Raw genomic sequence first — 23,903 nt, forward strand, 5'->3', positions numbered from 1 at the left:
TGACATTGGATCACATGACCGTTTTGCTCGAAAACCCCATTCACAAATAACAGTCAAACATATAGTAGGATATCCATTTTGATTGAGAGAAGTGTATCATAGCACTGAAACACAGACAATCACTTTAAAATGTATTTTTGAATAATCAAACATTAATAAATCTCAGAAAAATGGGAAAATGCTGCATTTTGTATATTTCTTGATTGTCTTTCATTTTATTTTTAATTTACATGCATGTTTATGGTGCTTTAATTACAGATATATGACATGAGCTCAATTTGCTTCAAAAATTGACATTTTGTGAAATTTAGGTATTTTCTGTTGAAAACACAATAAGTCAACCATGCAAAGTTCATACTTGGTATAATGAGTATATGATCCCTATTGTTTTGGGAGAGGTCATCTGAGTTAAACCATTTATGAGCAATTTTGTACAAACTTGTTTTGGGGACATTGGTAGGAGGTGGGAACTTATTGTTTATTATTACCCTTCATCGATTGCATGAACATCATTAGCATGTTTTGCATCTGCTGCTGTTGTTGTGCGAGGTGTTGCTGCATTTGTTGTTGTTGCTGCATAAATTGTTGCTGTGTCTGCTGTTGCTGTTGTTGAAAGAGTTCAAATCGTCGATCTCTTTCAGCTTCGTCCCTCTTCACCTCTGCTCTTCTCATGGCGAGCTCTTCCTTCCTCATCTCTCTTTCCAACTCCATCTTTTGATGCAAGAACTGAAGAGCATCACTCCCACTGTTTCTTTTTCTTGGCATATTTTCTTTATCTGCAAAATGCCTATGACAAAACAAGATAAAGGTACATCATGAATTTCTTCAATATGACAGACCTGGCAACCAATTTTTGAGACAGAATGAATCCATGCAATCATGCTTGTGTGTGTGCACATGTGTTTATCTGTATGTATGTGACACTGCTTGTAAACAAAAGATGCAGGGTTCAACCCCTGTAATACTTTGCAAATTCAGCTGAGGTCAAATATTGAAAACTTTTTTTTCTGAATACCGGTATACCAACCAACCAACCCCATTTGAAGTAATATGAGTCTCTCACCTCTTCCTTGTCTCCACAAACGATTCACAGGCCCTCTTCTGGACCTCTTGTCCATCGAGGCGCCTCTGCTCCTCTTCACTAGCATTGGTCTTGGGGAGAAGCTCTGCATCATCTTCTTGGTTGGCCAAGTCTTCCAGAAGCACCCTCAACTCCCTTTGGCTTTCCGTTTCCTCAGGGCTAATGCCTGAAGCCCTCTTATCTTGAGAGTTGTTCTTCTGCACCTTATTCTTGATGCTGTTGTACCTATGATTAGAATGAAAAACCAAATTAGGAATGTATTGAATCGAAAGAATAAGTGAATCGCCCAGAGGAACCCATCCCACAAAAAAAGTCCCTGGTCAAAAGGTAAACAAACCCTCTGATTGGCTCAAAATCTCTTTCTGGCCACGCCCCCTGTATATCTTGTACACTTTTAACAATGAATATTCATGACCTATGGAAAAAAAAACCAATGATGCAATCAAAGAATCCAGACGGGTCTACCCTTGCGATACGTGCTAAACATCACCTACGTCTCGTCTCGCACTTGTCTGTACATGAAACGGAACCACTGAAATTACTGGGGTTAAACCAAATTATAGTCTTAAGTTAAGAAATTGTCATGAAAATGGAAGGCAACTATGTTCGTCTTGGTACAAACACAAACTTATGAGGGCTCTGAGGGCTATATGAGGGTTGTGAGCTACATGACAGTACAGTATATAGGAAAGAATGCAATGGAAGGTAAAAAGTGAAAGATAAATTACATAGGAACCACCAGCACCACCAATTGAAATCCCAATTTTTTGGGAAAATGTAATTATTTAGTATGCTGGGAGGATTTTTCTTTTTCCTCTACAGTATTGTAGAGCATGAATTTAGCTTCTAGCCTCCTTAACATACCTGTCTCTGACAGCCCTTTGGTCCACCTTAAAGGACTGTTTTCTCAATTCGGTGGCCACTCCAGACCACACCTTGCCTCTTTCTAGACTGCCCCTTCGGAACTGAAATGGGTTTTGCAAGGCAACTTCCTTGCAAAGAATTATATCTTTTGCCTCTGTCCATTTCATGAAAGTCCTGAAATAGATTTAGAAGTGTATTTTGAGATTTATTTAATATTATATTACAGCCCAATAGAGATCAATTTTAACTTGATTTCTCGAAAACAAAATGTCTGATATGCATCAAACCTATAAGTATTCTTTATCTTTGTCAAAAATTAGAATGGTTCTTTCCTTGTTTTTCATTACAAAATCCTCAAAGCTGGTCCAATTTTCTGACAATTATAGATGAACCATCTTACTGTAGATTTTGCTGGAAATCATTTCTAGCATACCTCTATTAGTGCATAGCACACACACAACATTTGAGCTCTAAACTTATTTATTTTTAAAATATGGTACTCTGATTTTGTTTCTCAAACAGGAATATGTCATATTTATGATGGTAAATGGGGTTGTATTTCCAATGGTAGAAAACATTGGAAAAATGTAAGAAATAAACACAGTCTGCTTGTTTACAAAAAAGCATAAAAAAATCCATACAAGACTATTAGACAATCCATACAAAACAGTACTGCATGTAGCAGTTACATTTACCTGATTCTGTTTACTTTATCGTTGATATCGCATGTCAACATTGATTAGGTGCTATAAAATTGAATTTTGGGACCAGTCATGTGCGGTTGAGTGGCCAGTACAGCCTTTCAACAATTAATAAAAATCCACACACTTGTTTTTCATAACCATTACAACCCTGGAGCGTAAACACAAATACTTTTTTTAATTGGAAATCTATCATAATTGGTAATTATGTATGTATATTAGATCCACCTGCAAGCAGGAACTCACGAAAAAGCCTCATTGGCTTATCAAAGCCGCAAGCTGACCGAAGTCAGTGTCTTACATTCATATTTAAAGTCCATGATTATGAATTGTTAATTGTCAACAACTCTGTAACTGGACGACATACACTAATCTTGGAGTGACTCGAACCGGGGACCTTATGATTGAAAGGCACCGGCGTTAACCACTGAGCTAACACTCCACTTATACCTGCTGCTACTACTAGGTTTCTTTATTGAGGAACTTGAACCCGCTGAAGCTTCATTACTATCTGAGTTGACAGCAGGCTGTTGAAATATGATGGAAAAAATCAATCAAAATATAGTAACTCAAAGCAAAATATCCTCTGATATACAGTATGTCACAGTGGATTTGTACGCAATGTATATAAAAGATTGTGATGTTTCACTAATTTCGAGCAATCAAACACTCTAAATTATGCACAGTCTTTTCTGCAGCATAATTCTTCTATTTTAAGAGAAGCTAATCATATAATACGAAAGAACAGGCATCAATCGTAAGTTGTGTTTTAAGCCAGGCTGATTCCATAATGGTGTTTAACAACCCAAATATGCATTATTGGCAAAAATAAGTTGGTTTTTGAGGTGGTATAGCCTTTGCCCCATATTTTGCGGGATGATTTTATAGCTGACCTAGTACATGATTGCTTGTAAACGGTAGTGTGAGGGCTGACCCACTACACTCAGCCAGCTATGCCTAGGTCCTAGTTTAGGCCAGATGTTAAATTGTATGTTAGGCTGCCGCTACTTCAACTTGTCGATGTGAAAGTCTGTAGTGTAACCACCCAACAACAGTCAGAATTGAGGAGTATAATTAGTATACACACTGGCAGTATGTAAATTCCGAGCCATTTTATACTTAAACGTCAAATTTGGAATAGAAATACCAAGAAGTTACTGAATTTGTAAGCTCGACTAGGCTAGACCAAATTGTTCGTCCATCTTGACAATAACAACAAAATTGTGACGTCACATGTAATCGAAGTTGCCGTTTTCACGACAACGGGAAATACCCTGGACACCCGGTGTAAAATTTCAGGGACAACGGGAAGTCGACGTAGACGCATGCGCATAACACATACGTGTCGTCATTTCGTTGTAGAGAGCTCCGCGTCGTGAAATCTAAAGCTGCCTAATATCTAAGCGGAGCGCGACCATGGTTTCGCGCGTAGCGTTCAAGAAATGTTTGGCAAATGTACCTCCCAGATCGCCGGAAATAGCACTTCCCAAACCCAATGATGCCCCCAAACCTCCTTAAGTTTTAGATCTCATGGCTTAGAAATTTAGTTAGGGGAAATGCATGGGCGTCTGCAGAAACAAAAATTCAGGGGACAAATAATAAAAGTAAACTTTTGTATACGATGGGTGCGGGGTCCTCTCCCATGCAGGAAACAACTAAAGACTGCCGCAAATGCGATTTCCGTCCTATATTTAACAGCTGTGGATAAATATAATAAAATGAGAACTGGACGTGAAGCTAGCTCAAATTGGCAACACAAAGTGTGAGTTTTTAATGATTGTTGTGTTCGCACTCAGTCCGTTTTGCTGACCACAATTTACCAGTCTCTTGTATAGACTATGTTTCACATGATTGCATGTGTTAATACTTCAGCGGAGAAGTCACGCCTAACAGTTTCAATAGTAATAATTCTCGTCTTTTATAGCAGCATGTCATTTGCACAATGCTGGATCAAACTGCGCCAAAGTTCAATATAGGGGAATTTGAAATGCAACGTTTGGTCAAGGCAAATGGTGGGGACACGGTATATTATGCCCCCACCACTGAAAAGGTTGGTTGCGACGCGTCCCGCTGTCCCCGCCAGGATCTGCGCCCATATATTGGTGTACAAATATAAAAACCTCTCATAACGGCTACTATAAAAATTCGTTGAAGATATTTCCGAAACTGGACACTACACACATAGACAGTTTGGAGGCTGTTCATCCTGGATCGCCATTTTCATGTTCACTGATATGATGTGATATCTGATGTTTGCTTTACAAATTCGAATAATTGAAGTGAGACTGAAATAAATAACTTTCATAAGTTTATTGGCAATACCCCACGTTCTTTTCATTTCGAAAGACGCACAGTTTTAAGTTCATTACACACTGAAAGCTTCCATTCTCTATTTGCCTTCAGTTTAGGGAAGATCTTGGGATTTTCATTCCTATAGATATCGCTAGATATCCATACAGTACAGTGTCTTTGGGATTTCTTGGGATTTTTCGGGGCCTGATCTTGGGAATTTGCAAAATCGGGGGTTGGCACAACCAATGTAGGTCAGTGCACGACCTCTAGACGTCACCGATCACTTGTTATCGATGAAGTGGTGTGTTGCCGAATTTTGTGAAGGTCTTGGTACTACGGGCGAAGGTCATTAATTAAGTTTCACGTAACTCATCGGGAAGCGTTAGAGGGGTGGGCGTAGGGTTGTGAGGCGCTCGTTTCCATGCAGATGAAAAATCTCAAGAGGTGATGGGTGCGCCCGTCCCCCTCCCCGGAAATGATACGCCTTTGGATCCACTACATGATATTCACAGGAAATGTGCTCAATTCTCAAATCGCATGCGGAATTTATTTTTAGATTCATTGTATGACTTACGGTTCTAGTGGTGGGGTAACAATAAACATTCAGTTCGCGTTGTATAACATTTTATCTCTGGATGGCGCTGTTGCATCGAAGGACATATGTCTAGTGCAGTTCGCATATAGATCCTGGTCTAATACCGAAAAGCGTCATGCTCCCCGATGACTCGGTCGAGTTCAAGACCAGCCACAGTTGGTTTCATAGCACAATTTTACAATTGTTTAAGGCATCCATACACGCACACGCGTCATGATATACTATATATAGTATATATATATATATATATATATATATATATATATATATATATATATATATATATATATATATATATATATATATATATATATATATATATATATATATATATATATATATATATATATACCTTAGTGAGAGGGGGAAAAAAAACGTCAAAATTGGAGTTGTCGGTGTAAGGGGTAGGCTGAGGCGCACGCCCCTTCCGAAATCCTCGATCAGTCACTGGCTACCCTGTGTATTTAATAGGGATCAGCGCTGTAATTATGACACTGTTCTTCTTTCTCTTCACGGTGTCTTGGCGTTTTATTCTGTTCCCTCCTTTTCTCCTTTTTTCTCTTCCCCCCCCCCCGCCCCTTTCTTCCCTTTTTTCTTCTTTCTTTTTTTCTCTCCTCTTATCCGGGGGCGCGCGCAGTCAACGCCCCCCTGAATACGCTCCTGATTACTCAGTGCGTCACTCTCTTACCAAAGGTAATTGTTAATGCACTGTATAAAGACATCAGTGACAAATCATGTTCGCATGTGGAGTATTCTCGTATCGTTGTGACTGTTTTTAAGGTGATAATATCAATGCAATGTCTATATATGTCGATGTACACGTGAACGCGTATGCGCACCTCCACGTAGAAGCGTGTGCTCATGGTCTATATATTATTCAAGTAAGCGCCTACGTCATAATCATGAACTGATCCGCTGGTTAAGGTCAATAAATAGTGACAATACACATTTCTGTGCTATCGCTTGACTCGGTTCCTCACTGTGTGTCTCTAAAGCTAAAGGTTATCCATCAAAATGGGTTGTGTTTCTTCAAAACTCCAAGTGACTCCATCCGCCCCAAGCGGACGATATGCCAACTTTAAACGGTGGATTGGCCGAAAACGCCGAGCACTGGTGAGTAGAAAAGAAAGAAAAAATTGTCAAGCCTGAAACCTTCAATTTCAATGGCCACTATTAGTGTATACTTTATAATATACGTATTATTCATATCCATTTGACTCTCGAGTAATTAACGTTCTTAATTACGGCCCACAAATTTGCTAGACAGTTAAATAGTGGTCACTGATGTTCAAACTTCAACACGAATTTAAATGCCATTTTCTCTGTCTGATACATCTGTGTGTGATACTTCTCGATATTAATAATAGTAAGGCGGAGGAGAACCTCCATATAGGTACTGTAAGCAGTTATTAACTTATAAAGTTGGTGATGGGAAGGGGCGGGGGGGGCATGCTCATTAACTTCAAAGCAGCGTGGGTTGAATATGATCAAGACTGGCCAACCATTCAGGCAGAGTGATCGCTGACCAACAGATCAATAGTTTTAATGCAGATATAGGTGACATCTTAGTGGCACCGCCTGACCCTTTCCCCTCGCTCTAACATTTATCACACCCTGGCCCTCCCGCTTCACCCGCACACAATCATATTATGAAAGAAGACAGAATTCTGTTAAGATCTGTCAATGTTCTGTTTTCGCACCAACAGTTCAAACACACTGTGCGCCTGACCCGTGTTCAACCCTTCAAAGCATCTGCAGAGACTGGGTGCCGAAGCCCTACCAGTACCTCCTCATGCTCGACCAACCTCTCCGACTACCTAGGAAAGGAATGCCGTGTCAAGACACCTGGTAAATATATAATAAACTTTCATTTCTATTTGACAAAGTAAAAACATTTTAATCGGACGGTACAGTAACGTGTAAAAAAGCAGAGTTAAGTGAAAACTGGTCTCATCATGAATACAGTGTGAAACAAAAGTATGTTGTCTCCTATGACAATCTTACAAATGTATTCCAGATTGTGAAAAACAAAGTGTTTTGTAAGATCATGTTCCCGATGACATCTGTGCTTGCACTTTATTTCAAGTGATGGTAGAGGGAAATAATTTGACTGGCTTCCTAACTAAGATCCATAATACTTGATTTCGACTCACGAAAGTTTGCAAATGTTGAGGATTGTTTAGCTATATAAGATTCCCTCCAGAAATTGCCAATCGTAACGAAAAGATTTGTATTGTAAGTGCTAAAATTACCATTATCCTTTCTGCGTTTCTCTCATACAGCATTTCAAACTGGTAATGCCCGATGTGATACCCGCATAATCCGCCGCGGTCACCCTGAAAATCCAGTAGATCAAGACTGCGCATGCGCCCCCAACTCCCGAGGATTGGTCAGAACTTCTTGCAATCATCACAGAGATAACGTCCAACTTCTCCGCGATATCATGACTTTGAGTGGGAATGCCGTAGGTGCAGAAGAGGCTGAACACCTGCTTGATCAGATAAAGTCACAAGTCGAGGGGATGCTCTCATTGAAACTGGAGCAAAGGAAGGACAAGGAAGCTGAGGAGGAGGAGGCTGGGGAGGAGATGGACTTGGAAGGCATCCTCAAGATTGAGGTAGGTCTGACTTCAGTTTAGTTGTATTTCTATGTTGGTAGTATCCTTGCTTGTAGTTCGTCAACTTGAGTGACTCTGAGTGATTTCTGTTAACTGTGACAGAGGGCGCCCCATTCATCCCCAGTAATGAAATGTTTCGTATTGTTACGTATTCCTGTCGGCATGAGGATAGATAGGTAGCTGTTACAGAACATATGTTACTGCACTATTACAACGTGAACTATAGTGTAGTTTGGTTAAACGATGGCCATGTTTTGAAGAGTGAAAAACTTGATTAATTAGGAATCGCCACCAACTATCTGAATATACTTCACCTGTCAGAGAGTGTGATTTCCTGTCTTTCCTGACGGGTTTCTGGTTAGAGTCCCATTCTATCGGATAATTCTCTTCTGTCACAGAGCATGACACCTGCACCAACTACTCCCGCCCCGACCCCACTTTCTGGAAGAAAGAGTCGGTTCCAGGAGATGAAGGATATTTGTCGTGAAATCTTTCAAGAGGATGAGGAACCGAACAATGAAGAGTGGCAGGAGGAGGTAATCGACATCGACGAAACCGCTGAGATGTCCGAAGAGGAGATGGAGGAAGGAGAGGAGCCGAAATACGCCAACTCGACGGAGGAGTTGGAGGCAACCATCAATGCAATCTTCAAGAGATGGAACCTGTCGATGCCAGATGATCAGGGAGAGTTTGCCAAGATCGACGAGACTATCAGATCGTCCATCAGTAGAGCCGCATCTGCTCGTCCGGTAAGATAAATAGGATTTAAAGTTAGAGGGTAGCAGCTATAGGGGTAAGGCTGAGGGCCTGGAGAAGGGTCATTCCTCGTCTCTTTGAAAATAGGCAACAATATTCGTAAAGTAAATGGAACTGTCGGTATTCATGCCATATATGCCAGTCTGAAAGGACGAGGTTTGTCTTGCCCCCCCCCCCCCTCTTACCCTTACTATCCCGATCGAGTTCCTGTTAAAGAAGTCATTGAAGACTGACAATTGTAATCGTAGAATAGAATGTACGCCCTTAAAATATCATATTGAATTAATGATTTTCTTAAATGCTGTAGTTACTTCAATATATCTTTATTTGCTAATGTAGTTGTGTTTGTTGCATAGTTTATACCCTGCTCACCCACCCCCCCCCCGCCCCTTCTTCTCTCTGAAATTATATTCCACCTTGAACGATTAATTAAAGTTGATTCCATTAATTTATGAACATCTCGAATAATTAGAAAAAATGACACGAGTTTGATTAACAAATTAATCAAAAGTTGGAAGTTGGAATGAGTTTTGATTTGATTTTTGTTTAAAATACTTTTAATACTACTACTTTTAATATTTCTTTTCTAACGCAGAAAACGGCGGCAGTTAGACAAGTAACTTCACATGTCTTAGAGCCTCCCACAGCTACAGAAGCAGCCGGTAAACCTTCACAAGAAAAGCTTGAGCGACCAAGAGCAGCTCGGTGGCCACGCACACCTTCCACGAAGTGTGGTCCCGAAAATGAGGGTCCCTCTTCCTTTAATAAATTTTAATATTTTTCTTTGACCCTCTATTTGAAAGACCGGAAGTGTAGACGAGACCTATATTGTAGGAATATTAGTGGACCTAGATGACGTCATGTACTCAGCAGTTTTGTGTATTGTTCTTTAGAGAATGGTTGTCTGTGGTTTTGTCTTTGTGTGTATTAATGTTGGTTTGTGAGTATTAAGTAGGATAAGGTATAGTTATATATAAGGTATAGTATTATTAAGTAACATGGCGAACACCAAACTATGTAACAACTTATTTTTTTATATTTTTTTATATATTTTTTTATTAAAAGTAAACAGAGGGCATTTTTTTATACCTTCTTCCAGCATAAGTATTAACATTTTTTCCTAAGAACAACTTTTTTTGTATTACAGCCTTTTTTTAAATACACTTATACATTACACACTTTCACACATTAGTATTATAAGTAAGGATAAGTATTTACAAATATTTGTTGTTAAGGTATTTGTTTGTTTGTTTTCATGTTCGTTTGTCTTGGAAACTATTGGGTCACGTGACTAGTGTTGGTCCAGGTATTTAAGAGGAGAGTAGTCTTGTCGAAACTTCCCGGTCTGGATATAGAGGGTCAATTTGGGTTAAATGATCATGAAAAATGAAAGCAAAAATTCGAAACGAGAGCTGTTATAAACAAGGAAAATTGGTATTGTTATTCCAAAATTTGTAAATATATAGATCATAAATGCATCATCAAACGTTTTGGGTGGATTGTAATTTTTGTACTGTAGTATAGAGTTTGTTAGTACGTATTTATGACTTTAATTAAGAATCATATTCCACTTCCCATCAGCGATTTTCAAGTTATTACAGTGCAATATTCGAAAAGAAGCAATCATCTCAACTACCTAGTCATTCATTTTACTGAAAAGAACACCCCACCCACACACCTCCCTTCTTCCCCTATATACTGACATCCGCCATGAACATCTACAGAGTTTGGAAGCAAAACAGGGAGGGGTGTCACTAAGGTTCGACGACTGGGGGTGCTAGTATTTTCGTCTGACAAAATGATCTCGAAAGTCGCCAATTTCCCATAAATTTCGAGATGAAAATTACAAAAATTTAAGATGAAGTGTTGTAATGTCTGGTTAATACATCGACAGTTAGCAATTAAACGTCAAAACCTCGAGAGAAAAACGAAGCCGCAAAACATCGCTAAATTTAGAGATAAAACTTAAAATAGCGAGCTAACATTAATTGCGCCAACAATATTGAAATTTGGGTTTAAAACATCAATTTTTTGCCATAAATTGTTAGAATATCAATTTAATCTCTAACTGTCGATGTCTTAAACAGACATGTGGAACGTGCCTCCTCTCATCCCCTCCCATTTCTCAAACTTCCTTCTAATACCTAGACACCCTCCCCATACCATTCGAAATCGTAACAGAGGGTATCGCTAATATGGTGTCATGAACAGTCATATTAGTCAAAGCGTTATTTGCGCACCTGCAGTGATGACATCATTATATTCACTTGTGGAACCAAACTTGGAATAAGATAAGCATCTCCTCGGATTGTGATGAATTGAAGTAATACGTTGAAAGTAAGGGAAAAATCGATAATTTTCGAGATGAAATTCAAATTTTCTGAATTTATCTGAAACGTCGTAGATTCGATAGAAAGCTATACAATGACGTGACACAGCTAAACAGTCAAATAACTAAGACAAAACTGCAAAATATTGAGATCAATCGTGAAACGTGAAGAGAAAACATCAAAATGTTGGGATAAATTGTCAAAATGTTGCAATGAAACGTCGTCATTTCGAGATGTAATCTACAAAATTAAAACACTTCTTTGGAACGGCCTCAAACCAGTTGTCAGACTTTCTACGTCACTGTTTTATTCTTCTGGTTACATGAAAACTGATCTGACGTGTTCAAATACAAAATCAAAATGTAGATTTTTTAAATATACAATGTGTTCACATTTCAATATCACAAAATGTGCATGGTCAAGTGTGACCAGGGGCGCAATCACCATGTTTGTACTTGGATGGTGAGCGGGTAAGGTGATATTTTGTTCAAGGAAGTGGTCTAAGGAGATAAATCTTTGTAAAGTACAAAACGGTGCTATATTTGAAACTTTGGAAAAAGAAAATAATTTCAAACTGTTTAGGCTGTTCCACAGATACATGTTGTATATTCATGTATTGTACACAATAGGTTTGTGATATTCTGTCCACTGTTGTGGAAGGTGAATCCCCATTAATTGTTGAGACCAGCCTCCCCTCCACCCCCCACACCCAACCAGAATGTGGTTGCGCCACTGGGTGGGACTAAAATCTGCCACACAACTATGTCAGGCAGAAAACGCTTAATATACATATATCTTAGATAAAAACTGTCGGGTTTCCCGATAAGTTTGGATAAACACAATCTGACTGCTGATATAGAACTTGATCTATCGCACATAAGATAAGATAAGTAAGATAAGTAAAACTTTATCGATCCCAAAGGGAAATTCAGGCACTCGCTCATAAAATAGTGAAAAAGTTACAAAAATAGATGTGTATATTGTACAATAAGACAGTAAGAATAATAAGAAAAGTCAATATATGAAAGTCAACGTAATAAAACCTCATTAAAAAGCTTAATTGCACGGGGTATGAAAGAATCTCTGTATCTATTGGTTTTGAGACACGGAAGTCTCAACCTGCCACTGCCTCTGGACATCTGACTATTATGAAGTAGCTCATAGAGGGGGTGGGTATGGTCCTTCCATACCGCTTCCAGTTTGGACTCGAGAAGGCTGTGGTAGACCGAGTCAATGGAAGGCAAGGGTTCCCCGACTACTCTCTCTGCTTTCTTAATGATGCTATTAATACGATCTATTTCATGTTTGTTTACATTCCCACCCCAGCAAACCAAGCAATAACGCCAAACCCCGCTAATGGTACAATTATAAAACATTTCAAGGATGTCATGACGAACATTAAAATTCGACATCTTACGGAGGCAGTACAATCTAGAATTCAACTTTTTAACCAATATATCAATATGATCTCCCCATGCCAAGTGATCATTCAGCACTACCCCAAGATACTTATATGACGTAACACGATCAATTACACTTCCTTTGACAACAACAGGGGGTGGAGGATTAGTATTGTGACGAAAATCAATAATCATTTCTTTGGTCTTAGCAACATTTAATTGGAGGAAGTTAAGGTCACAGTAGTTCACAAAGGACTGAATTTGACGTAAATACGCTTCAAGCTGACTAAGCCAATCATGGCAGTATCGTCAGCAAACTTGATGAGTGAGCAACCATGTTCTAATGACCTGGCATCGTACGTATAAAGTGTGAATAGGAACGGTGCTAGAACTGTTCCCTGGGGTGCCCCTGTATTTGAAAGAATAACATCGGATAGACACGAATGGCTGAGTTTCACCAACTGAGTTCTGTTAGTTAAATAGTTTAAAATCCAGTGAATAAAACCACCGGGAACGTCCATATTCTTAAGTTTACTGACTAAAATATGTGGTTGGATAGTGTTGAAAGCAGACGAAAAGTCGAAAAATGTCACACGGGCAAAATGTCCTCGGCAAGAATGTTCTAAATGAGAATATAGTTTATGGAGGATCAAAAGAATGGCATCTTCACAACTTCGATCTGATTGGTATGCAAACTGGAAAGGATCTAAAAATGGAGTTACGAATGGTCTAAAGCGTTCTAAAAATATACGTTCACAAACTTTCATGGGCACAGCAGTGAGGGCAACAGGACGTAAGTCATTCAAACATGATATTGCACTGGTCTTAGGTACTGGTATGATACATGATTGCTTCCATAAGTTAGGTATAACACGGGTTGTGAAAGATTGATTGAAAATATACGTTAAAATGTTCGAAAGTTGTATTGCACATTGTTTTAAGACCCGCGGGGAGAGCTTGTCTGGTCCGGCAGCTTTCGATGAGTGAAGTCTTGACAAATGACGACGAACCTCATCTTCAGTAACCGTGATGTCACAGTCAGAATTTGCGAACTGCTGTTGAAAATCGTCGTGTTCAGCTGAAAAATCCTGTCGATCGAAACGATTATAAAAGCAAAAAATAGTAAGATTATGGCTGGAGGTCGCAGATATGATATGTACAGTCCTAAGATGTGCCGTATAGATGAAATTATTGTCATTAGTTTCGTAATCGTATCAGCAATTTGCTCTACGGTATCAGTTCTTCCAGACAATCGGGCGACCATGAATCCACAGCTTAGATGGATCTTCGCACTGATATACATGACAATTATTATTTTTTTAACAATCAACAGGATATGCCAGACAACCGTTGAGGTACAAACCCTAGGAAAGTAATTTCGGGGAAGGGAGAAGCTTCTCTTCTCACCCCCCCCCCCGAAAGTGACGCTCTTCGACACAGGTACAGCGACAAACTCTCTTTGTATGGAGACCGTAAAAGATAAGCACTCAACTTAACACAGTCTCTCATACTGTTAACATACATAAACATATACCAAAGACGACACCGCCCCGATCATTGATCTGAGAGTGATTAATAAGGCTAAAGTTCACAAACAGTTTGGATCTAAGATGTCATCAGATGTTCGAAATCGTGAAGGTGACATAGAGAAAAACTACCATTGGGAACCCTACCATCCCCACCCAAATGAAAAATGGCAAGTAGGCAATCCATGGATGATGGAGATACACATCTCATCCCAAATTTGGGTTTTAAATGAGTAACATGATGTCATCACTGCAAGCGCTTAGCCAGCATTCGTGGTGCGAGGTGGCCAAAGTTTTGTCCCCATTTGAAGGGTCAGAAAATTAAGGATAATTAACACTTTAATTTATGTGACTTTTCATGTCACTATATAGGCTCTACCCTCTGTTACGATTTGAATGTTAGGGGGAGGGGTCTAAGTTTCCTCATTTTTGAGAAGTATCTTTCGTTTAGGGGGACTTTGTTTCAAAATGGTGCAATATGTTTCCATAATTGTATCTACATTTGTGTACTACAACTTTACATTTGCCAGTGTATACAATTTAATTCGTAGAAAGTTTGCGACAGGGGATGGAATGAGGCACATTCACCCATGCCCCCAGTGACAACGGCCCTGTGTACGTTAACGAAAATATTTAAACAATAGTACGTGTGGGTATGTGCACGCAGGTATCTCACATCTCAATATTATATTGACCCAAATGGAGATATTTTGTTTCTATTAAAGACGACAATCAAGGAACTTTGATTAAAGTGTCAATAACTGAATCTTAGTTAATTCGTTCAGAGAAATCTCTCTCTTTATTAGTATTGCTAATGAGGACAACTTAGTGAGATGTAGATCACACCTTGCTATAAAGAAAAATAGCTTAACCAGTATCATATGATATGGCTATTTATTTTTCTTGTGGCATTTTTTTATTTTTTATTGCCGTCCACTTTTCGTCCTCGAAAATTTCTTGGGGTTTTCCCTGCACCCCTCCCCCACCCCATCTGGCTACGCAACTGAATCACTGCGTGTACACATTTTTATAACAAGTTTGAATTATATGAGCAATCTTGTTTGGAGTTTACGGGGGGGGGGGGTCTGTTGAATATTGAGGTATGTTGATCTCAACACAAACATACTGTGACTGTCGACTGTCATATACACATCGGTGAATGTCATCAATGTATCGGACTGAGATAATTCATCTTTGTTAAACACAGAATTGTATCACTAAAGAACAGGTTTACTGAGTTGGCTTGTAACTTTGTGTAATAGTTTTCTGTAGATGACTCAGTGTTGTGAGCAGACGCAGGAGACCACCTCACCTCTAATCGTCAGAAACAAAGTATTTATTAGCATGCCATTGCGTTTACAGCTACTTATATAGACCTAGTATACAGTCTGAATATGCCTCAGAATAAACCATTTGAAGTTTAAATAATTGTTTTTTCAAGGATCCCCCCTCCTCCCTTAATGATCCAAGATAAAACACCTGCTTTATGAAATCCTTGATTCACATCTCTTCCTTACATAACAGTTCGTGCCCCTACCTAAATCATTCATTCTGTTCCCACAAAGGTACATACGTACGCAAGGGTTGTGATTTTCCTCAAAAAGGGTCATGAACGAATAGGTCTGCCAGAGCAAAAGCTATAATCAAGATCTTCATGAGAACCGTATGATCTCTGTACTTAAATGAGTATTGAGAGGTCTGTTGTAATGTATTTTGAATATGTTGCCTCCACTTTATCCAGAGATACATTTGGTATTGGCATAGTCCCCCTCCCATTACCCTAAACTTACAGGTAATAACAACTATATATGCATAATCAATGATTACTGAGATTGTATCTGTATTGCCAATGAAATAAAGTGAATATTTACATTTTTTTGAAAGCCAGATAGTTCATCAGCTCTCAGCTTTTTTTGAAGTTTTGTATACTTCTATACATACATGATAAAGATACTATGAAGAAAACAGAAACACTTTCAGCTCAATTACCATAATGACATTCATTATGTTAATGACAGATGCATCCACAACTTACTATGATCAAATTTAACGAATTCATATCTTTCCTAAAAAAAAAAAGGCTTTGAGGATGTGGTTTGACCAGGGGAAGCAGTAATTATCTAAGAATTGATTAAGCCACCCGAATATACCTTTATCAGTAGCCTATCTTGATGGCAATTACTGAAAATCATCTTTAAGTAATAGGTTGATGTAGTTGGGTCACTGGGGCACATGCCCCCAACTATTTTCCAATATAGCAAATGTGCACTACTGGCAAATAAAATGTACCCCTTTGATGAAGAACTGTCTTTTGGATATCTTTGTTAATTTTAAAATTTTATTTTAATTATTCACGTGCACCATAATAGTATTGATAGCATACTAACACATCATATATATTTAAGTGATATGGCCGCTGTGTATCGGTTTTTAGCATAACGAGTGGTATTTGTGGAATGAGAAAGTGCTACTTTGAAGTTGTGTCCCAAACTTTTTGGAAGCTTCCTACCCCTCTTGCTCACAATAGGGAAGCTATACATCCATATTATCAGGTTTGGGCCACATACACGCAAACACACATGCTGAAATGTCTGTATATGTTACTGTAATTGTTTGCCTATTAAAGGCAAGTATACCAACATGGACTTAGTCACATAGAGTATATACATACATAACATTATTTGACAAGGGAAGAGAATATTTCATGTAACTCCTACAGGTGTAATTACACTTATAGTCCTGTGTTTATAAGCTCCAACTGTAAAAAATAGTTTGTACAAAATGTCTCACCGACTTCCTCACCACCTCTCAAGTGAACATATTCCTGGGTACAGCACCACAGGTGATATGATGTTCGTATTCATCATTATTTGGTTACAATAAACCACATTATGAATTCAGTCATTATTCTGGGCACATTGTTGCTTGGACTACAGGATTTTTACTTCTGAATTCTCTGACAAGTTTTGCACATTCTTCATTTCCTTGTTCTGTTAGGGCATTTTCCAATTTTGTGATGTTTGTGGGAGATATCAGTGAATTCTTTGTCAGCTTCTCTAACAAAAGAGTTTCCGGTGTTTTGTGCTTCTTGATATCAGTAATTCCTTCATCAGGAAGTTGGAAAATATTTGCCAGCAGGGTAGATTGGTCTACATCAAGATGTTCTGATAAGTTCTGCTTTAGCTGATCAAAAGATTTGATGATGGCTGTGAGGTTGAAAGAAAAGGAAATTGGAAATACGTTAAATACATTACTCTACATACAGTAAATTCAACAGAACCTGTTTCATGCAAATAATATTCAGAATTGTGAGACAACAGTGATGTGTTTCTTACACACACTGGAGTTTTCAATGATAATAAACATAAAATCTGATTTAACTCCAGAATGTGTAATTTCAAACAGGTGGTTGAATTTCATTACATTTTATTTTTCACTGCAGTGAGAAATTCAATACAGTATATATTATATATTGCTATGGTGTCAAAACTGATGTTTCCTTAATATCAAATATTGCAAATAGCTGATAGTTAGTCCCCCAGTTGGCATGGCAATTGCAGCCAGACTCCTCTGTGCAAAGTAGGATAAGGTGCACACATCTGATGTGTAAGGAATTGCAGGCAGTATGTTAAATGTTGATGTATGAAAAGTAAGATTACATGTACACATCTCATATGAAAGGACTGTAAAGCATCAAACATCAACACTTTATATATACAGGCCTACATTAATTACCATGCTATTAAATTTTAATCATGTAATTAATTACTCACATTCAGGAAGGATGAGCTGGAATGGAGATGTGATTTGGTCAATATGTAGTAATTTGTCAATCTGTGAAGAGTAAATGAAGAGGAAAGCTTGATGTTTCTCTTAGAAAATTAGTTTGTGAATATCTCATCTCTATCACATGACAGTGTGTATCAAAATGTGGTTTAAGTGATAATGTTAAGATATGCTAATTAGTAATTACTATTTAAGATATTTTGTATGTATTACATTTGTGACATGAAGACAGCTTGTCATAGAGATATTTGCTTTGTTGAAAACTGTAACATATTTCAAACTTGTCTTATGGAAGACAGTTCAATAATTTAGGCAAACAAAAAAATGACTTCATTAGAGAATGTAAAAATGGTAAACAAATAAAGAAAAGGTAAGTATAAAAGGAGTCTCAGTAGCTTAGATAAATCTAAAGTGAAATATTAAACTCCTTGTATTCAATTTTTTCTTTGTGTTAATTTAAACCAAAAATCAAGTCACCTGCAACTGAATATTAAGCTGGAATAGATTCTTCACAGACATTCCATATCTCGCTTCTATTTCCAGATTGACAGTTTCTTTGAGCCCTTTATTCTGAAGACAGAATTCTACCTTGTGTCTGTTCTTTAACCATAGGGTTTCCATAGCAACATCCTTGAAGAGAGAAAAATCAAGTGATGATTATTAATTTATCAAACTTTTGAGCATTTAACATGGTGGTCAAGTTGTTAGGGCACCAGGCTTGCAATTTAAAGAATGCACCTCCCAGTACTGGTCGACTGGATCGTTATGATCTGACCTTGGGCAAGGGAATTAACCTCAACTGCCTGTCTTCATCCAGGTGTAAACATTGGAAAATGCAAAGTAATTTGTAAATATAGCTGTGTGCTTTACTTTGACAGCACTCATGTCTTCCAGTGGACACATATATGGTAAGCTGAAGTAATCTATGACCAACTAATGGAATTATGCATATTGATATTTATGGGTGTTGTAAAGCCATTTGAGAAGGCGTTGGCATTCAGGCAAGACTGTAAACTATCAACTTCATATTCTTTTCAGCTCTTATAAGCTTTGAACAGAATGATTATTGGTATAAGCAACAAAATGAAACTAAATAAATAAGAGACCCTAACAGTAACACACATTACGAAGTACTTATTTAGTCAATACATGGAGAGTCAATGATGAAGGAATGTAGGAATGTAGGACTAGTCCAGAATGAAATCAATTGTAGAGACAACTGCAGCTGGGACCATCTGAACCCTTTTTATTAATTGAATATCATAGGAATGGCAGCAGGAGACAACTTTAAAATAAGATGTTTATTTAAATAACAACATATGCTTACACCATATACATACCACTCAATAGATGCATATAACTTTTCTTCCAACAAATGCAAATTACCCGTGGAACAGGAATTAGCTACATTCTTTACATGTTGCCAACAAATAAATAAGAATATGTAACAATTATTACTAACCACTTTTCTAGGATGTGGGTTACACTGTGAGGAACTGGAGTTAGTGCTAACATGTAAAGTTGAAGTCATAGATTTGAGTTGAACAGACACAGGATCATGAATTATGGTTCCCTTTTGCTGGTAGACTTCTTCATTGATAAGACTCTATTAATATAAAATATGAAACAATTACTGTTATATTATTATTTTTTGCAAATTTTAAAATTAACAACAATGCACACACTGCTTAGTTGTCCTATGTATAACCAGGAAGCAATAACTACTCCCCGGTGTGACCCTCTTTTGGGTGGCCATTGTTTTATAAATAAATGGAGATGTTATAAATATCTAATAAAATGCAGTGTCTGATAGGATGCATAATCAAAGACCATGAATAGTCTGACAGCCTATGTTCTGAAATATAAATCTTTGTATAATCTTGGACACCTGGACAAGGTGTGTTTACAAATGTGTCTGTAATTACAAGTGACTTGTTGTCAATGACCACCCGCAATAAGTTATGAACATTCAATTTTGTTCTAGGACATCGGATCAGTGTGTTTTGACCACTGCAAAATTATAATTTTCACCAATTAATGACCATAGAAAGCCTTAACCAGCTTATCTCACTTGACCCGTCCCTTAACGTTTTCATCACTATTTGACTGCGGAGATGTTTGAGCCCTGTATGGCATCAAGCTTGAACTTTTTCATTTCCATCGCTAAATAGCTTTGGTTAACAATGAATCAACTCTGTACAATTCTGTGTATGAACCATGTGTCATTCAGAAAGGCAGACAACTGAAATCTATGAGATAATTAAAAATACCACTTCAGCTGATAAAATATGCTACTTACTTCATGTTCTAGTGTGTCATCGTTATGAAACCAAAGATGGATTGCCAATTGATCCCCTGAATCAGAGACTCTGTTTACAATCGGTAAAATACAAACACGCTTCCTCATCTTAGGTATGAAAGGGACATGAAGACCAATGAGACAGGGTTGCTCAGCTTTAACTGCAAGGTGCTGACTATTCATAGAGCAGCTGAGGTGTTTCCTTTCTAAGCTCCATTTGATAGCATTATCTGAAGGAAATTTTGAAACATTTTGCTTGTAAGTTTTTATAACATGATGTAAGGTAGAACACCAATCATAATCGATACCATAGATGACTTTAAAGGGACAGTCTGGTGGTAGAAAATGCAGCACTGCATACATAGAACATCAAAATAGTACGATATCATGTTTCTAACTCTATATATGTATGGATGCAAGGTCACTAGATAAAACCCTTTAGCTTAACATAGCTTCAAGGGTATTATTTCCCTTTGGAAATGTTGCTTATTTTATTTTGAAATGGTTGCTCTCAAGGTACAACTAAATGTTTCTTGAAATGGAGATGATTTGTCTGGACATAACCACCTTCTTGAGATATTGACTTTTACATTACACAGAGTCAGAAGGCTTAGTGAATTTCTTCCAAATATTGTGTGTGTGTACTCAGGTGGTTTCACATATCAAGTGTGACTCTAAATAGTACATGTAAAGTTCACACAACCTTTCTTGAATCATTCTGCTTACAATGTTTCAGACTTTGACCTCTACAGAAAAAGCAGTTTTTTTATTCATTTAACATGGAACCACACACCCAGTGTCAAATAACACCATTATGCACTTTGAAGCATATCATGCTTACAAGTAAAGAGGTGGTACACACAAGCTCATAAACATATTTCTGTGATAAAGAAATATTATTGACTATATATAACGCTCACCGGAGTAGAAAAACACACGGCAAAAGAAAACAACAGACCTGTTTGTAAGACACCAGAGTACACATCAAGACCCATCTGGTTAGTTGTAGTAAAAGCACAGTGTGGTATAATCAATGTGACAGGCTTGTGTAAAGTAAGGCTTTCTGGACCAAATTTCACAAAGGGTGTCAACCTGAGACTCTTGTTTGAGGAAGGTCCTTTAATGGCAGGTTCAGTAGAAACCCACAGACTAACAATCCTTCCAGTGTGTAGTGCCCCAGCTGGTACAAGGAGATTAACACCTGCGATAACCAACTCTCCTCCATGCTGATCAAAGTATTGTTCTTTATACAGATTTGACCCTGGGAACAAAGGAAGTCTCTCTGGAGGAGAAAGGCAATTTATTTCACGTGAAAGGAAAATATTTTGCCACTATCATTAAACATCTGTTAATTAAATATACTGTTTCAATTCACATCATGAAAAGAGCCCCTTTAACACAAATCTGCTTTAATCTTTTGGCTATTTGTAGATATTACAATAATAAAAGGTGGAACAGTGAACATAAGTCATGTTTGATGTAAGTAATGGAAATAGATGTAGAAGAGAATTATACATTAACAGTGAGTAACAAGAATTAGGTTATTTACAGCATCTAGATTACATTTCTATTTTGGAGCTAATTTGTGAATAATATTCCTTAAAATATAAATAAAAAAATATTTTTTCTTCCATGAACACTGAAGCAGCAAAGGGAATGAAATGTGGTCCTAGATTGATTTAAGTTACTAAAATCAGGAAGACATAAATAATAAATACCCATGTAGCTGACTATATGGGTACTTTACCATGGTCTTCCTTAGCAAGCAGCAATAGCCGTCTCCCCAAGTCCAGTTTTCCATGAGACAATTTCAAGGCACTTTGGACATCCAGTTTCTTGTATCCCTCTTCTATTAAAATATTGAAATTGACTGACAATTGTGGTTCCCTCTTTGAAATGACTACCGGTTTCACTGGAACTTTTTCCTGAAACAATAATGTTGAAATAGTACAAATTGTTTATAAATTTCACATTTTTTATAACTCTTTATGAAGATATAAAACTATTTACTGCGTTTGATTTGGCTAAGTAAATTTCTACACAGACTTCCTGTACATTTGATATATATAAACGTAACTTTAGGTATAAGCAGAAACTGTCACAATTAGTGAAAGGATAAATTTTCAGACAGACTTGCATGATAGCAAAAAGAAATACTTTTCATATCAAAAAGTACAGTCTGTACTAGGCCTTCTATTCTTCTAAGATCTTGATTTTATTCAAAGTGACTTTTGTTTTGCTTCACGCTGATCATGTTAATTAACAAATTTTTACTAAGCACAAACCATTTTCTTATAATCTTTCTCTCTTTCGTTTTCCTTTCCATTCTTCTCCTGTGACGTATCAATGTATTCCAGCACCAGTCTTGCCAGCTTATTATAGTGAATGGCTTTCAATCCTTCATATAGTCCGATCATTCTGTCTGGCATGATGAGCTCTCTTTCATCCAATATTTTCATCAGCGTCTTTCCAGATTCTGCTGCTTCCTGAATTGTTTCATTTTCTGCTGGCTTGAGCCCAAAAACCATACCCAGCTGTTTACAATGTTGTTTATTCAGAAGCTTTGCAATGTCTCCTTTCAACTTTTCATACTTGTCTAAGTCTGAAAGTGAGGACAACAACATCCACATTATATTCAAAGGAGAGAAAAGACTAGATTCGCATGTGTAACTAAGAGTGAATGAATCACAGGCTAATTGTGTGCCAGGTTTCAACAATGAGCAATGTTCACAACTAACATGCACAAGTAAGTACACAACTGGCCCACAAGAAGCATGCAACCTCTGCATGGAGAATGTTGGTGCGTGCACACAATAAATTGGTGAAGTATACTGTGCAAAGCTTTCCTGCAATTTTTCAACTATTAGCCCTCGTTTTGTACATAAATTCTAGTCTTGTATACAGTTTCACTTTCAAAAGTTGCTTTGAGCTACAAAAGTAATTGTTGATTAAATGTTTCCCAATAAACTTATCTTTTATAAGTGACACTTTGGTGTGTCTACTTCTAAAACCAAATGCTATTACATTAACTTTTACTTAGACACTCACCTGGGTCTATGTTCTCTATGTGTGCTTACTTTTTCATTTCCACTAATACACAATAACTGGTGTATGTCTAGGATAAGGAGCATTCATTTTTTGTTCCAACATCACTTAGAAACAGGTCAGGGTGGATTTTAAAACTAAGTACAACCATTTGTTCAAATTCCACTTAAAAACTCACCTGGATATTGTTCTCTAAAAAGAATTTCCTGGCTTTCTGGAGATAAGAGAATGTTTTTCACCTGAAGAAAAAAAACCCAAAAATATATGACCAATGAAACTTTACATGTATGAATGTTTAACATACAATATATTAGTGTTCACTTTCTATCACACCCCTGTGACTGAATAGGTTTAAAGTAGAAATATAATGTAGAAAAATTGGGCAAAGTTAGACATGGAACAACACATAATAAATGTGTACAATCCCAAGGAAAGGAATCTTGATGACAACATACCTATCATTTATGGAGTACTTAATTTGTACCTAAGATACCCACAAAACAAAGTTTCCAAAAGCTGTTGGCCTGTGCGTTGAATAAAACACAGGTGATATGTACATTTTTTCAGCATTTCACTGCATTTTGAGTTACTCATTAATTACAGAATAACAG

The 23,903-nt window shown here is 37.5% G+C and overlaps 3 protein-coding genes across 3 annotated transcripts in view; 1 reads left to right on the forward strand and 2 right to left on the reverse strand.

Annotated features, from left to right (window-relative positions):
- Positions 1-19: 19 nt before the first annotated feature.
- On the reverse strand, positions 20-3,821 carry LOC139964476 (uncharacterized). Its single transcript, XM_071966066.1, has 5 exons — positions 3,805-3,821; positions 3,097-3,173; positions 1,946-2,119; positions 1,064-1,306; positions 20-787 (listed from the first exon to the last, which is right to left on the reverse strand). The coding sequence occupies exons 3-5, from the start codon at positions 2,110-2,112 to the stop codon at positions 472-474; spliced, it is 726 nt and encodes a 241-aa protein (XP_071822167.1). The 5' UTR covers positions 2,113-2,119; positions 3,097-3,173; positions 3,805-3,821; the 3' UTR covers positions 20-471.
- Positions 3,822-7,832: 4,011 nt separating this feature from the next.
- LOC139964477 (uncharacterized) lies at positions 7,833-10,522 on the forward strand. The gene is made up of 3 exons (XM_071966067.1): positions 7,833-8,150; positions 8,549-8,899; positions 9,502-10,522. Exons 1-3 carry the CDS (start codon positions 7,977-7,979, stop codon positions 9,679-9,681), a joined length of 705 nt encoding a protein of 234 aa, XP_071822168.1. The 5' UTR covers positions 7,833-7,976; the 3' UTR covers positions 9,682-10,522.
- A 5,459-nt stretch (positions 10,523-15,981) lies between these two features.
- LOC139964462 (uncharacterized) overlaps positions 15,982-23,903 on the reverse strand; it is a 33,434-nt gene continuing 25,512 nt past the window's right edge. Inside the window, exons 13-21 of the mRNA XM_071966047.1 lie at positions 23,471-23,531; positions 22,533-22,849; positions 21,995-22,172; positions 21,206-21,529; positions 20,248-20,477; positions 19,411-19,554; positions 18,426-18,578; positions 17,936-17,996; positions 15,982-17,368 (exon numbers count right to left, since the gene is read on the reverse strand). Coding sequence (XP_071822148.1) covers positions 17,067-17,368; positions 17,936-17,996; positions 18,426-18,578; positions 19,411-19,554; positions 20,248-20,477; positions 21,206-21,529; positions 21,995-22,172; positions 22,533-22,849; positions 23,471-23,531 — 1,770 coding nt within the window. The 3' untranslated portion in view covers positions 15,982-17,066. The remainder of the gene's footprint in view (positions 17,369-17,935; positions 17,997-18,425; positions 18,579-19,410; positions 19,555-20,247; positions 20,478-21,205; positions 21,530-21,994; positions 22,173-22,532; positions 22,850-23,470; positions 23,532-23,903) is intronic.

The sequence above is a fragment of the Apostichopus japonicus genome, chromosome 23 (assembly GCF_037975245.1).
Source record: "Apostichopus japonicus isolate 1M-3 chromosome 23, ASM3797524v1, whole genome shotgun sequence".
Classification (NCBI taxonomy): domain Eukaryota; kingdom Metazoa; phylum Echinodermata; class Holothuroidea; order Aspidochirotida; family Stichopodidae; genus Apostichopus; species Apostichopus japonicus.

Excerpts from the sequence above, each read along its gene's own strand:
- LOC139964477 (XM_071966067.1), top strand. The coding sequence starts at position 7,977 with ATGACTTTGAGTGGGAATGCCGTAGGTGCAGAAGAGGCTGAACACCTG. Across the intron at positions 8,151-8,548 it reads AAGGCATCCTCAAGATTGAG|AGCATGACACCTGCACCAAC; the intron begins GTAGGTCTGACT and ends CTTCTGTCACAG. Across the intron at positions 8,900-9,501 it reads GAGCCGCATCTGCTCGTCCG|AAAACGGCGGCAGTTAGACA; the intron begins GTAAGATAAATA and ends TTTCTAACGCAG.
- LOC139964476 (XM_071966066.1), bottom strand. The coding sequence starts at position 2,112 with ATGAAATGGACAGAGGCAAAAGATATAATTCTTTGCAAGGAAGTTGCC. Across the intron at positions 1,307-1,945 it reads CAAAGGGCTGTCAGAGACAG|GTACAACAGCATCAAGAATA; the intron begins GTATGTTAAGGA and ends TTCTAATCATAG. Across the intron at positions 788-1,063 it reads TTTGTGGAGACAAGGAAGAG|GCATTTTGCAGATAAAGAAA; the intron begins GTGAGAGACTCA and ends GTTTTGTCATAG.